General features: G+C 38.5%; 1 protein-coding gene across 1 annotated transcript in view; it reads left to right on the forward strand.

Moving 5' to 3' along the window:
• Positions 1 to 11,953: 11,953 nt before the first annotated feature.
• LOC138026224 (stress-induced-phosphoprotein 1-like) overlaps positions 11,954 to 14,854 on the forward strand; it is a 17,547-nt gene continuing 14,646 nt past the window's right edge. Inside the window, exons 1-3 of the mRNA XM_068873463.1 lie at positions 11,954 to 12,011; positions 12,115 to 12,324; positions 12,878 to 13,019. Coding sequence (XP_068729564.1) covers positions 11,994 to 12,011; positions 12,115 to 12,324; positions 12,878 to 13,019 — 370 coding nt within the window. The 5' untranslated portion in view covers positions 11,954 to 11,993. The remainder of the gene's footprint in view (positions 12,012 to 12,114; positions 12,325 to 12,877; positions 13,020 to 14,854) is intronic.

The following is a 14,854-nucleotide window of genomic DNA, read 5'->3' on the forward strand; positions in this document are numbered from 1 at the left end:
AAAAAACCGCATGAAAAAAGACCTATTAGCGGAGAAATAACATTTTTCGCAAAAGTGTCGAAAATGGCCATTTTTGGCAAAACAGCAAAGGGGGGACCAAGGGAAATTTTTCAAAAATGGCCGATTTTATGGTTCAACTTCGGAAGGCTATAAACTAGCAAATACAAGTCGCCTGATGGCCTAATTAGTATGGATTGAAAGCTAAACTATCCTAGATTTGCGCTATGCAAAAAACCGCATGAAAAAAGACCTATTAGCGGAGAAATAACATTTTTCGCAAAAGTGTCGAAAATGGCCATTTTTGGCAAAACAGCAAAGGGGGGACCAAGGGAAATTTTTCAAAAATGGCCGATTTTATGGTTCAACTTCGGAAGGCTATAAACTAGCAAATACAAGTCGCCTGATGGCCTAATTAGTATGGATTGAAAGCTAAACTATCCTAGATTTGCGCTATGCAAAAAACCGCATGAAAAAAGACCTATTAGCGGAGAAATAACAATTTTCGCAAAAGTGTCGAAAATGGCCATTTTTGGCAAAACAGCAAAGGGGGGACCAAGGGAAATTTTTCAAAAATGGCCGATTTTATGGTTCAACTTCGGAAGGCTATAAACTAGCAAATACAAGTCGCCTGATGGCCTAATTAGTATGGATTGAAAGCTAAACTATCCTAGATTTGCGCTATGCAAAAAACCGCATGAAAAAAGACCTATTAGCGGAGAAATAACATTTTTCGCAAAAGTGTCGAAAATGGCCATTTTTGGCAAAACAGCAAAGGGGGGACCAAGGGAAATTTTTCAAAAATGGCCGATTTTATGGTTCAACTTCGGAAGGCTATAAACTAGCAAATACAAGTCGCCTGATGGCCTAAGACGTATGGATTGAAAGCTAAACTATCCTAGATTTGCGCTATGACAAAAAACCCTTGCATGACAAAAAAGACCTATTAGCGGAGAAAATAAAGAATTTTTCGCAAAAGTGTCGAAAAATGGCCATTTTGGCAAAACAGCAAAGGGGGGACCAAGGGAACATTTTTCAAAAATGGCCGATTTTATGCGTTCAAATTCGGCAGGCTATAAACTAGCAAATACAAGTCAGCTGATGGCCTAATTAGTATGGATTGAAAGCTAAACTATCCTAGCTTTGCGCTATGCAAAAAAACCGCATGAAAAAAAGACCTATTAGCGAGAGACAAATAACATTTTTCGCAAAAGTGTCGAAAATGGCCATTTTTGGCAAAGACAGCCAAAAAGGGGGGGGACCAAGGGAAAATTTTTCAAAAATGGCACGAAATTTTATGGTTCAACTTCGGAAGGCTATAAACTAGCAAATGCAAGTCGCCTGATGGCCTAATTAGTGATGGATTGAAAGCTAAACTATCCTAGATTTGCGCTATGCAAAAAAAATAAACCGCATGAAAAAAAGGGGACCTATTAGCGGAGAAAATAACATTTTGTCGGCAAAAAGTGTCGAAAATGGCCATTTTTGGCAAAATCAGCAAAGGGGCGACCAAGGGAAATTTTTCAAAAATGGCCGATTTTATGGTTCAACTTCGGAAGGCTACTAAAACTAGCAAAATACAAGTCGCCTGATGGCCTAATTAGTAATGGATTGAAAGCTAAACTATCCTAGATTTGCGCTATGCAAAAACCGCATTGAAAAAAGACCTATTAAGGCGGGGAGGAAATACCATTTGTCGCCCAAAAGTGTCGACAAATGGCCATTTTTGGCCAAAAACAGCAAAGGGGGGACCAAGGGAAATATATCAAAAAATGGCCGATTTTATGGTTCAACTATCGGAAGGCTATCAAACTAGCAAATACAAGTCGCCTGATGGCCTAATTAGTATGGATTGAAAGCTAAACTATCTAGATTTGCGCTATGACAAAAAACCGCATGAAAACAGACCTCTTAGCAGATAAATAACATTTTTCGCAAAAGTGTCCGAAAAGTGGCCAGTTTTTGGCAAAACAGCAAAGGGGGGACCAAGGGAAATTTTTCAAAAAAATGGCCGATTTTATGGTTCAACTTCGCGAAGGATATAAACTAGCAAATACAAGTCGCCTGAGGCCTAATTAGTATGGATTGACAAGCTAAAATATTCTAGAGTTGCGCTATGCAAAAAACCGCATGAAAAAAGACCATATTAGCCGGAGAAATGAACATTTTTCGCAAAAGTGTCGAAAAATGGCCATTTTTGGCAAAACAGCAAAGGGGGGACCAAGGGAAATTTTTCAAAGAAATGGCCGATTTTATGGTTCAACTTCGGAAGGCTATAAACTAGCAAATACAAGTCGCCTGATGGCCTAATTAGTCTGGATTGAAAGCTAAACTATCCTACGATTTGCTCGCCTATGCAAAAAACCGCATGCAAAAAAAAGACCTATTAGCGGAGGAAATTAACAGTTTTTCGCAAAAGTGTCGAAAATGGCCATTTTTGGCGAAAAACAGCACAAGGGGGGTACCAAGGGAAATTTTTCAACAAATGGCGATTTTATGGTTCAACTTCGGAAGGCTATAAACTAGCAAATACAAGTCGCCTGATGGCCTAAGTAGTATGGATTGAAAGCTAAACTATCCTAGATTTGCGCTATGCAAAAAACCGCATGAAAAAAGACCTATTAGCGGAGAAATAACATTTTTCGCAAAAGTGTCGAAAATGGCCATTTTGGCAAAACAGCAAAGGGGGGACCAAGGGAAATTTTTCAAAAATGGCCGATTTTATGGTTCAACTTCGGAAGGCTATAAACTAGCAAATACAAGTCGCCTGATGGCCTAATTAGTATGGATTGAAAGCTAAACTATCCTAGATTTGCGCTATGCAAAAAACCGCATGAAAAAAGACCTATTAGCGGAGAAATAACATTTTTCGCAAAAGTGTCGAAAATGGCCATTTTTGGCAAAACAGCAAAGGGGGGACCAAGGGAAATTTTTCAAAAATGGCCGATTTTATGGTTCAACTTCGGAAGTCTATAAACTAGCAAATACAAGTCGCCTGATGGCCTAATTAGTATGGATTGAAAGCTAAACTATCCTAGATTTGCGCTATGCAAAAAACCGCATGAAAAAAGACCTATTAGCGGAGAAATAACAATTTTCGCAAAAGTGTCGAAAATGGCCATTTTTGGAAAAACAGCAAAGGGGGGACCAAGGGAAATTTTTCAAAAATGGCCGATTTTATGGTTCAACTTCGGAAGGCTATAAACTAGCAAATACAAGTCTTCTGATGGCCTAATTAGTATGGATTGAAAGCTAAACTATCCTAGATTTGCGCTATGCAAAAAACCGCATGAAAAAAGACCTATTAGCGGAGAAATAACATTTTTCGCAAAAGTGTCGAAAATGGCCATTTTTGGCAAAACAGCAAAGGGGGGACCAAGGGAAATTTTTCAAAAATGGCCGATTTTATGGTTCAACTTCGGAAGGCTATAGACTAGCAAATACAAGTCGCCTGATGGCCTAATTAGTATGGATTGAAAGCTAAACTATCCTAGATTTGCGCTATGCAAAAAACCGCATGAAAAAAGACCTATTAGCGGAGAAATAACAATTTTCGCAAAAGTGTCGAAAATGGCCATTTTTGGCAAAACAGCAAAGGGGGGACCAAGGGAAATTTTTCAAAAATGGCCGATTTTATGGTTCAACTTCGGAAGGCTATAAACTAGCAAATACAAGTCGCCTGATGGCCTAATTAGTATGGATTGAAAGCTAAACTATCCTAGATTTGCGCTATGCAAAAAACCGCATGAAAAAAGACCTATTAGCGGAGAAATAACAATTTTCGCAAAAGTGTCGAAAATGGCCATTTTTGGCAAAACAGCAAAGGGGGGACCAAGGGAAATTTTTCAAAAATGGCCGATTTTATGGTTCAACTTCGGAAGGCTATAAACTAGCAAATACAAGTCGCCTGATGGCCTAATTAGTATGGATTGAAAGCTAAACTATCCTAGATTTGCGCTATGCAAAAAACCGCATGAAAAAAGACCTATTAGCGGAGAAATAACAATTTTCGCAAAAGTGTCGAAAATGGCCATTTTTGGCAAAACAGCAAAGGGGGGACCAAGGGAAATTTTTCAAAAATGGCCGATTTTATGGTTCAACTTCGGAAGGCTATAAACTAGCAAATACAAGTCGCCTGATGGCCTAATTAGTATGGATTGAAAGCTAAACTATCCTAGATTTGCGCTATGCAAAAAAACCGCATGAAAAAAGACCTATTAGCGGAGAAATAACATTTTTCGCAAAAGTGTCGAAAATGGCCATTTTTGGCAAAACAGCAAAGGGGGGACCAAGGGAAATTTTTCAAAAATGGCCGATTTTATGGTTCAACTTCGGAAGGCTATAAACTAGCAAATACAAGTCGCCTGATGGCCTAATTAGTATGGATTGAAAGCTAAACTATCCTAGATTTGCGCTATGCAAAAAACCGCATGAAAAAAGACCTATTAGCGGAGAAATAACATTTTTCGCAAAAGTGTCGAAAATGGCCATTTTTGGAAAAACAGCAAAGGGGGGACCAAGGGAAATTTTTCAAAAATGGCCGATTTTATGGTTCAACTTCGGAAGGCTATAAACTAGCAAATACAAGTCGCCTGATGGCCTAATTAGTATGGATTGAAAGCTAAACTATCCTAGATTTGCGCTATGCAAAAAACCGCATGAAAAAAGACCTATTAGCGGAGAAATAACATTTTTCGCAAAAGTGTCGAAAATGGCCATTTTTGGAAAAACAGCAAAGGGGGGACCAAGGGAAATTTTTTAAAAATGGCCGATTTTATGGTTCAACTTCGGAAGGCTATAAACTAGCAAATACAAGTCGCCTGATGGCCTAATTAGTATGGATTGAAAGCTAAACTATCCTAGATTTGCGCTATGCAAAAAACCGCATGAAAAAAGACCTATTAGCGGAGAAATAACATTTTTCGCAAAAGTGTCGAAAATGGCCATTTTTGGCAAAACAGCAAAGGGGGGACCAAGGGAAATTTTTCAAAAATGGCCGATTTTATGGTTCAACTTCGGAAGGCTATAGACTAGCAAATACAAGTCGCCTGATGGCCTAATTAGTATGGATTGAAAGCTAAACTATCCTAGATTTGCGCTATGCAAAAAACCGCATGAAAAAAGACCTATTAGCGGAGAAATAACATTTTTCGCAAAGGTGTCGAAAATGGCCATTTTTGGCAAAACAGCAAAGGGGGGACCAAGGGAAATTTTTCAAAAATGGCCGATTTTATGGTTCAACTTCGGAAGGCTAAAAAACTAGCAAATACAAGTCGCCTGATGGCCTAATTAGTATGGATTGAAAGCTAAACTATCCTAGATTTGCGCTATGCAAAAAACCGCATGAAAAAAGACCTATTAGCGGAGAAATAACATTTTTCGCTAAAGTGTCGAAAATGGCCATTTTTGGCAAAACAGCAAAGGGGGGACCAAGGAAAATTTTTCAAAAATGGCCGATTTTTTCGTTTAACTTGGGAAGGCTAAAAAACTAGCAAATACAAGTCGCCTGATGGCCTAATTAGTATGGATTGAAAGCTAAACTATCCTAGATTTGCGCTATGCAAAAAACCGCATGAAAAAAGACCTATTAGCGGAGAAATAACATTTTTCGCAAAAGTGTCGAAAATGGCCATTTTTGGCAAAACAGCAAAGGGGGGACCAAGGGAAATTTTTCAAAAATGGCCGATTTTTTGGTTCAACTTCGGAAGGCTATAAACTAGCAAATACAAGTCGCCTGATGGCCTAATTAGTATGGATTGAAAGCTAAACTATCCTAGATTTGCGCTCTGCAAAAAACCGCATGAAAAAAGACCTATTAGCGGAGAAATAACATTTTTCGCAAAAGTGTCGAAAATGGCCATTTTTGGCAAAACAGCAAAGGGGGGACCAAGGGAAAATTTTCAAAAATGGCCGATTTTTTGGTTCAACTTCGGAAGGCTAAAAAACTAGCAAATACAAGTCGCCTGATGGCCTAATTAGTATGGATTGAAAGCTAAACTATCCTAGATTTGCGCTATGCAAAAAACCGCATGAAAAAAGACCTATTAACGGAGAAATAACATTTTTCGCAAAAGTGTCGAAAATGGCCATTTTTGGCAAAACAGCAAAGGGGGGACCAAGGGAAATTTTTCAAAAATGGCCGATTTTATGGTTCAACTTCGGAAGGCTAAAAAATTGGCAAATACAAGTCGCCTGATGGCCTAATTAGTATGGATTGAAAGCTAAACTATCCTAGATTTGCGCTATGCAAAAAACCGCATGAAAAAAGATTTATTAGCGGAGAAATAACATTTTTCGCAAAAGTGTCGAAAATGGCCATTTTTGGCAAAACAGCAAAGGGGGGACCAAGGGAAATTTTTCAAAAATGGCCGATTTTTTGGTTTAACTTCGGAAGGCTAAAAAACTAGCAAATACAAGTCGCCTGATGGCCTAATTAGTATGCATTGAAAGCTAAACTATCCTAGATTTGCGCTATGCAAAAAACCGCATGAAAAAAGACCTATTAGCGGAGAAATAACATTTTTCGCAAAAGTGTCGAAAATGGCCATTTTTGGCAAAACAGCAAAGGGGGGACCAAGGGAAATTTTTCAAAAATGGCCGATTTTTTGGTTCAACTTCGGAAGGCTAAAACACTAGCAAATACAAGTCGCCTGATGGTTTAATTAGTATGGATTGAAAGCTAAACTATCCTAGATTTGCGCTATGCAAAAAACCGCATGAAAAAAGATTTATTAGCGGAGAAATAACCTTTTTCGCAAAAGTGTCGAAAATGGCCACTTTTGGAAAAACAGCAAAGGGGGGACCAAGGGAAATTTTTCAAAAATGGCCGATTTTATGGTTCAACTTCGGAAGGCTATAAACTAGCAAATACAAGTCGCCTGATGGCCTAATTAGTATGGATTGAAAGCTAAACTATCCTAGATTTGCGCTATGCAAAAAACCGCATGAAAAAAGACCTATTAGCGGAGAAATAACATTTTTCGCAAAAGTGTCGAAAATGGCCATTTTTGGAAAAACAGCAAAGGGGGGACCAAGGGAAATTTTTCAAAAATGGCCGATTTTATGGTTCAACTTCGGAAGGCTATAAACTAGCAAATACAAGTCGCCTGATGGCCTAATTAGTATGGATTGAAAGCTAAACTATCCTAGATTTGCGCTATGCAAAAAACCGCATGAAAAAAGACCAATTAGCGGAGAAATAACATTTTTCGCAAAAGTGTCGAAAATGGCCATTTTTGGCAAAACAGCAAAGGGGGGACCAAGGGAAATTTTTCAAAAATGGCCGATTTTATGGTTCAACTTCGGAAGGCTATAGACTAGCAAATACAAGTCGCCTGATGGCCTAATTAGTATGGATTGAAAGCTAAACTATCCTAGATTTGCGCTATGCAAAAAACCGCATGAAAAAAGACCTATTAGCGGAGAAATAACATTTTTCGCAAAGGTGTCGAAAATGGCCATTTTTGGCAAAACAGCAAAGGGGGGACCAAGGGAAATTTTTCAAAAATGGCCGATTTTATGGTTCAACTTCGGAAGGCTAAAAAACTAGCAAATACAAGTCGCCTGATGGCCTAATTAGTATGGATTGAAAGCTAAACTATCCTAGATTTGCGCTATGCAAAAAACCGCATGAAAAAAGACCTATTAGCGGAGAAATAACATTTTTCGCAAAAGTGTCGAAAATGGCCATTTTTGGCAAAACAGCAAAGGGGGGACCAAGGGAAAATTTTCAAAAATGGCCGATTTTTTGGTTCAACTTGGGAAGGCTAAAAACTAGCAAATACAAGTCGCCTGATGGCCTAATTAGTATGGATTGAAAGCTAAACTATCCTAGATTTGCGCTATGCAAAAAACCGCATGAAAAAAGACCTATTAGCGGAGAAATAACATTTTTCGCAAAAGTGTCGAAAATGGCCATTTTTGGCAAAACAGCAAAGGGGGGACCAAGGGAAATTTTTCAAAAATGGCCGATTTTATGGTTCAACTTCGGAAGGCTATAGACTAGCAAATACAAGTCGCCTGATGGCCTAATTAGTATGGATTGAAAGCTAAACTATCCTAGATTTGCGCTATGCAAAAAACCGCATGAAAAAAGACCTATTAGCGGAGAAATAACATTTTTCGCAAAGGTGTCGAAAATGGCCATTTTTGGCAAAACAGCAAAGGGGGGACCAAGGGAAATTTTTCAAAAATGGCCGATTTTATGGTTCAACTTCGGAAGGCTAAAAAACTAGCAAATACAAGTCGCCTGATGGCCTAATTAGTATGGATTGAAAGCTAAACTATCCTAGATTTGCGCTATGCAAAAAACCGCATGAAAAAAGACCTATTAGCGGAGAAATAACATTTTTCGCAAAAGTGTCGAAAATGGCCATTTTTGGCAAAACAGCAAAGGGGGGACCAAGGGAAATTTTTCAAAAATGGCCGATTTTTTGGTTCAACTTGGGAAGGCTAAAAAACTAGCAAATACAAGTCGCCTGATGGCCTAATTAGTATGGATTGAAAGCTAAACTATCCTAGATTTGCGCTATGCAAAAAACCGCATGAAAAAAGACCTATTAGCGGAGAAATAACATTTTTCGCAAAAGTGTCGAAAATGGCCATTTTTGGGAAAACAGCAAATGGCCATTTTTGGCAAAACAGCAAATGGAAATTTTTCAAAAATGGCCGATTTTTTGGTTGAACTTGGGAAGGCTAAAAAACTAGCAAATACAAGTCTCCTGATGGCCTAATTAGTATGGATTGAAAGCTAAACTATCCTAGATTTGCGCTATGCAAAAAACCGCATGAAAAAAGACCTATTAGCGGAGAAATAACATTTTTCGCAAAAGTGTCGAAAATGGCCATTTTTGGCAAAACAGCAAAGGGGGGACCAAGGGAAATTTTTCAAAAATGGCCGATTTTTTAAATAAAATAAATAGAACGGTTTTCAAATGAGTGTCGTAGAACTAAAACCAAAGTAATTACTTTGGCCAATCAAAAAAGGACGGAGACAATCCGGTAAACCAATCAAAACTCGAAGTAATTACACGTAGCCGACACAAAGCGAGGGAAAATGTCCACGCGCAAGCCACGATTGGTTTTGGTTTCACTACTGATTGGTTGAAAAAGTAGGGCGAGTTTTTTGAACCAATCACTGAGTTAAGTAATGCAAGACCAAAGTAATTCGGTAATTACTTTCGAAAACCGCTCTAAATAAATAAATAAATAGTTTATTCAAACTTATTTCAGTCTTGGCAACTGAATTACAGGTTGAGTGCGCTATACACCAATACAATACATCAACAATAAAATTTATCCAGGCTTAAACTTGATTGTTACAAATTTGCTGAATCTATCAGTCCTTGTGGGAAGAAGACGATGCTGACTATCAAATAATTTTTCTTACCATTCCTTTATCGCCGATTTAACAGTCCTTCCCTCAACTCCACGCGCGGTCGTACATCCCAAAGATAAATTCTCCCCCACACCAGGGCGCGAACTCTTCGGAGAATGTTTAAGAGTGTGAGATCTTAAGTATTTATCGACTAATTCCTGTGCATATCTGTTAGCGTCATCACTAAGTTGTTTGTTCAGTTTCAGGGGACGAGCATTGTGAATGCGTCTCATCGCATTGTGCTGTGTCAGGGCATCCTGCTGGTAATCTGAAATTTGAATGACATCTGTCATTCTCATTATTTTGAAATGAATTTAGGTAGGATTTTTCGTTACAATATTTCGTAATGAGTGAGGCAGAGACAACCGCCAACCCGCGCTCGACATAGAGAAGCTCGATTGGCGCTAATTTGAATCGCACGAAAGTTTTTATCGAATCCTGGCTGCAATCCTGGCTCGGATCCTAGCTCGAATTCTGGCTCGGATCCTAGCTCGAATCCTGGCTCGAAGTTTAGGTATCCTCCCCTAAACTTGGATTTCGAAAAGTTAAGTAGTTAGATACTATAACTGAGCTTGCCCCCAATTAACGCACTGAGTTGATGATTCTTGAAAAAAAAAAGGAAAATAGAAGGCAAGTTTTGAGTACACTCCTTGATCCACGAGCTCTGTGATTATCCTTATGCGACCAACAATAACAACAACTGACGACAACTTGTCAAACAAAGTAATAGAAAAGAATGAAGAACTTCAAGTTTAATTGTTAAAATAAACTAACGGATGTAATATTTCCTCGGCTATGCTCGCCACCAGCTTATTATAGTAGAAAATTTAGCTAATCCGTTCAGCATTATGTACTGACAGTTTTTCTCGACAAGATAAACAAATTAAAACAGTGTTATGTGATTTAATACTTAAAAAAAACACGAAATGCAGAACAAAAATCGAATTACCTTTATATACTAGCACTGAGGAACCCTTCGTCCCGAAGAGAACTGTAAGCTTCGCCAAAGAAAACGAAAGCGATATTGTTCAGTGATTTTATTAGCTGGCCTAACCCACCTGTGAAATTTTTTTAACAATGTAAAATGAAATGTTTCTTTTTACGGTTCTTGAGTCACGTTTCTTTTAATTAAAAATTGCTTGTAATTTACCAACGAATACAATAAACAACAACAACAACAACAAATCAAAGCCGCGGCTTTTTTTGAATACTGTAAAAGAAAGTAGATTATGTTTGAGAGGGAGAAAATCTTTTTGACGCCACTCATTCATAGTGGTTCTTTTCTTTGCTCAGTCAAGATAATAGAGGCTTCATTTAGGCATTCAACATAGCTGAAAGACAATTTTTGACGGTTTAGTTTATAACTGAACTTTCAACAACTATTCACCACAATGTCGCGGTGGCTGCAGGGCCATAGTCAGAAAAAAATTATGAGTGAGGCAATTATATATGTCAATGGTTAAATTCTCTACGTAGGGATTCTAGGTGTTTATGACGAGTAGATTTTAAAGACAACACTGGAATCACCCTTTATTTTAAAGAACCACGAAAAAATGACGGAAGCAAGTGCCTCGGTTTGCCTCATACTGGCTACGGCTCTGGGCTGTTGATGGATATTTATCGCGCCTCGAGCGCTAATCGCGAGCGAGTTGCTCGGAGGTGAAAAGCTGAAGGATATTATTTTTAAATCAAGTTAAGGTGCATTTTAATTCACTCCATTCGCAGGCCTAAAGCCGTTTATATTCACTTAATTTCGGGTTTTGTTAATGAAAATTTGTTGTTGGTTGCAACAGTACTCTTGGTTGGTTGTTAATTAAAAGAAATACGTTTTTGCGGGTGGTAACTGAATTTGTAATTGTTTGTAAATTTAAAAAGATACAGCGACGTTTTGAGCGGTTGTAATTTCAATGAATCCAAATGAACCAAGGAGGCTATAGTTGACTTGCCACTGAATAGAATTGATCATGAAGACGTCTTATTCTTTTTCCTTCGCTGGGCTGACAGGTACGACGTCAGCCCAGCGAAAATGACAAAACTAATAACAACGTTCAGTCTAAGTTCCAAAAGGCTTTATTGGCTAAACTTTTCGATTTCGTTCTAAAATGGCTCATCGCTGAGCTAGGCGTACGCTGGGGCTTTGGAGTTTCCTACAGCCTGCCCCAACAACTCTTCTTTCGATTTCTTTTAATGTTTCCACCAAACACAAATCATCAGTTTTCATTGCTTATTAGCTATTTACCAAAACTTGATTTAACTGCCTTCATCAATGAGCTTATTCTTGAGAATCGCCTGCCTTATCGCCTTATTTTTTGATAAAGGCCCCTATGCCCGTAGATAATTTGTGCTTTTTGATGTTGCGTGCCAAAGCAATCATGGTAGAGCAAAGTCATGGTGGATTAACAGCACAAGGAAATCCAATGAAAAAATTCTGAAAGGACATCATTCATCCAACATTTTTTACCATTTGACGACTTTATGGGACTGATAACATATCAAGTTGACCACGCCTTCATGGATCTTGTCCTTACCTGTCGGCGGAGCCCTCGTTTGGTTTGATCAGAGGATTCCGACTACTCAAATGCGCTTGCTTCGCTTCACACGTGCTCATTAAGACCCCAAGATGGCGGATGCCGTCAAGGTGATACGATGAGATTTTTTTTATTTCTAAGCCAGTTTCGTTCAAAAATTTGCAACCTTCGAAGGATAATTTTACGTAAATATATTGTGTTTCTTAACTGCAGGCAGCTGAGCTGAAAAACAAGGGCAATACATTTCTCCAGGCCGGAGATTTCGCAAAGGCGATCGAGTGCTACACAGAGGCTATTTCATTAAATCCGTCGGAGCATGTCTTCTACAGCAATCGATCGGCCGCCTATGCGAAGGATAAGAAATACGAGCAAGCACTAGCTGATGCCAAGAAATGTGTAGAGTTGAAACCGGATTGGGGAAAGGTTTGAAGCTTCACTCTTTAAATGTCGATATGTACTTGTTTCGTAGCGTTTCAGTTTGAGTAGTAGTAACTTTATTACCGTGTCAGAACCTTCTAGTTTGGGAGATATCCCGTACTAATGTGGGGACATAAATAATAATAGATCACATTATTGACAAAGAAATACTATCCTCTAAATTCTAAAATTAAGTCATATATACATATATGAAAAAAAGATTATGAAATAAGAATTGAAGAAGTCAGTTAAGAATTACAATGAGCACAGCCCCTACAGCCATCATCTAACAGAGAGCTAAGGTCACGCTTTCGTACATGGTTTTTAAAACTGGCTAACGAAGTAACTGATCTGTCTGCAGCTGTCAGTTGCCAGTTGTCAGTTTGAGTTTTTGGTTGAGTGAAGCTCCAGCACTTGGAGTACACAATACAGAACACATTACAATATAGAACAACTTGTCTCCATCTAGAGCAGATTGGGATAGACGCTATGCAAATGGGGTTTAATAATGATAATATTATTATTAATAATTTTTAAACATTCATTTCTTTTATGTAAGGGGTATTCAAGACTTGGCGCAGCCCTATCATTTCTTGGGCGGTATGCAGAGGCAGAAAAAGCTTACAGCAGAGGTCTGCAGCTAGATCCTACCAATGAACAACTGAAAAGTGGTTTGGAAGAGGCAAAAGCACAAGCAGCACGTTAGTGTTTTATTTAGCTGCATGGCAAGTTTTCTTACTAAAATTATCAGTTGAGTATGCACTTAGGAAAGTTTCGTGATAAATTTTCAACATTTAAGTTCCCATGTTGTCGAGGGCAACTTGCTTCGGTTCCAAGAGTAATTTTTAGGGCTTTGATGTCTCGAGCAATAAAGCCCACCAAAATCTACAAATGGTAACAGTTAAATCAAACTGGTTACTGTTACCAGTTTAGTGATGTCAAAACCTGAAAAAGTTACCCTTGGTAATGAAACCAGTTGCCCTTGACAACACTGAAACTTAGTCACCAAACTTCCCTAGCGGTGCACTCATCTGAGAATTACAAAAGGAGGTGGGAATAGGGAGCTCCACCCCTTAGAGAACTTGCCAGGCTGTTGTTGGCATTTTAGAGTTACTTAATACATTGTATTGAGTTTAACCCAATCATTTCTGGAGCAACCCCCATTGATGAGTAAAATTGTCTGTCAGACAGAGTTAAGTCTGTAAGTCTCACTCTCAGGACTGAGAGGGTTAAGGGCTGAAATCTAAGAGGCCCTTCCGGGAGGGGGGGGATCCTGTGTCACTTGTCTGACGTTTCGAGCATTAGCCCTTCATCAGAGTGAATTGAGGAATTATGGGTTGTGTGTAGTTTTTATAGTGGAGTAGGAGCTGATGAATATACCACACATACCAACCAGTGTGCAGTTTAACAAAACAAAATATGAGAAAAGGGCTGAATTATCAAGGGGATAGTGTTGCGCATGTAATGTTGCAGATAATAATTACAATTTTGTCCCATGTCTTCAAATTTGAAGCAATATTTGTGATTAGAAACAAAACAATTGTTTCATTTCTTTATTTTTTTTAGCAAAAGTAGCGACAAAGTGGCAACTGCTAAGCCTTTTATATTGTAATAGTCACAAATTTGCAACTACTTCAGATATTTTAGTCTCAAAAGGACAAAAATCAGTCGCAAATACAATGGTATTGGTTGCAGTTTTGAGCTTTGCAAATAGACTATATATATCAGCAGAAAATTGAAAGGACTATCGGTTTTTTTTTATCTGTGGAACAATAACTGCAATAATTTTTCTTGTTTTCTGTGATTCAATGGTCAACAGTTACTTGATGAATAATGCCTCGCTAACTATTTACTCTGGCAACTCAAATATCATGGTTACAACATTACAGGTGTATTTGAAATGTGAAGAAAAGCCTTTGAAGCATACATTTTATGTGATTAGAGTGGATCCTTGATTGGAAAAAAATATTTGCTTTAAACTCAGTTGAAACCTAATGTCCCTATTAAACCATTAACCCCTGAGATTGACACTTAATAGATTTACTCTTTCTAATGCCAGACAATTTTACTAGTCTGTGGGGGGCATCCTAGGACATTTGACGTGTGAATGGGCAAGGGCGTAGCTAGGGGGGGTCCTGGGGTGCCTGTGACCCTCCCCCCCCCTTCCCTTTGTAAGCCGCTTTTTACTCAAACAACCTACAATATTCAGGTTGCGAAAATGCAAGTACCCTCCGTTTGACACAGTGTGACCCCCCCTTTGAAAAATCCTGGCTACGCCCATGATGGGTTAAAACATTTTTATAATGTAGGAAATGTCACTCTGGAGGTTATTTCAAATTCCATTTCTCTTGGGGACAGGGAGGCTTATAAAAGTTTAACCCCCATACTTGCCAAGAAATTTTCCTTTGGTGCCATCAAGCATTACTTTGTTACGGAACTAAATTAATTAATGTCACATAAAAGTTTTGTCACTTATAATCCTTGTTGGTGGCAAACATGCTCTTGTTGTTATTAGATCTACTGTGTTGATGAACAA

This window comes from Montipora capricornis, chromosome 12 (assembly GCF_036669925.1).
Source record: "Montipora capricornis isolate CH-2021 chromosome 12, ASM3666992v2, whole genome shotgun sequence".
Lineage (NCBI taxonomy): Eukaryota > Metazoa > Cnidaria > Anthozoa > Scleractinia > Acroporidae > Montipora > Montipora capricornis.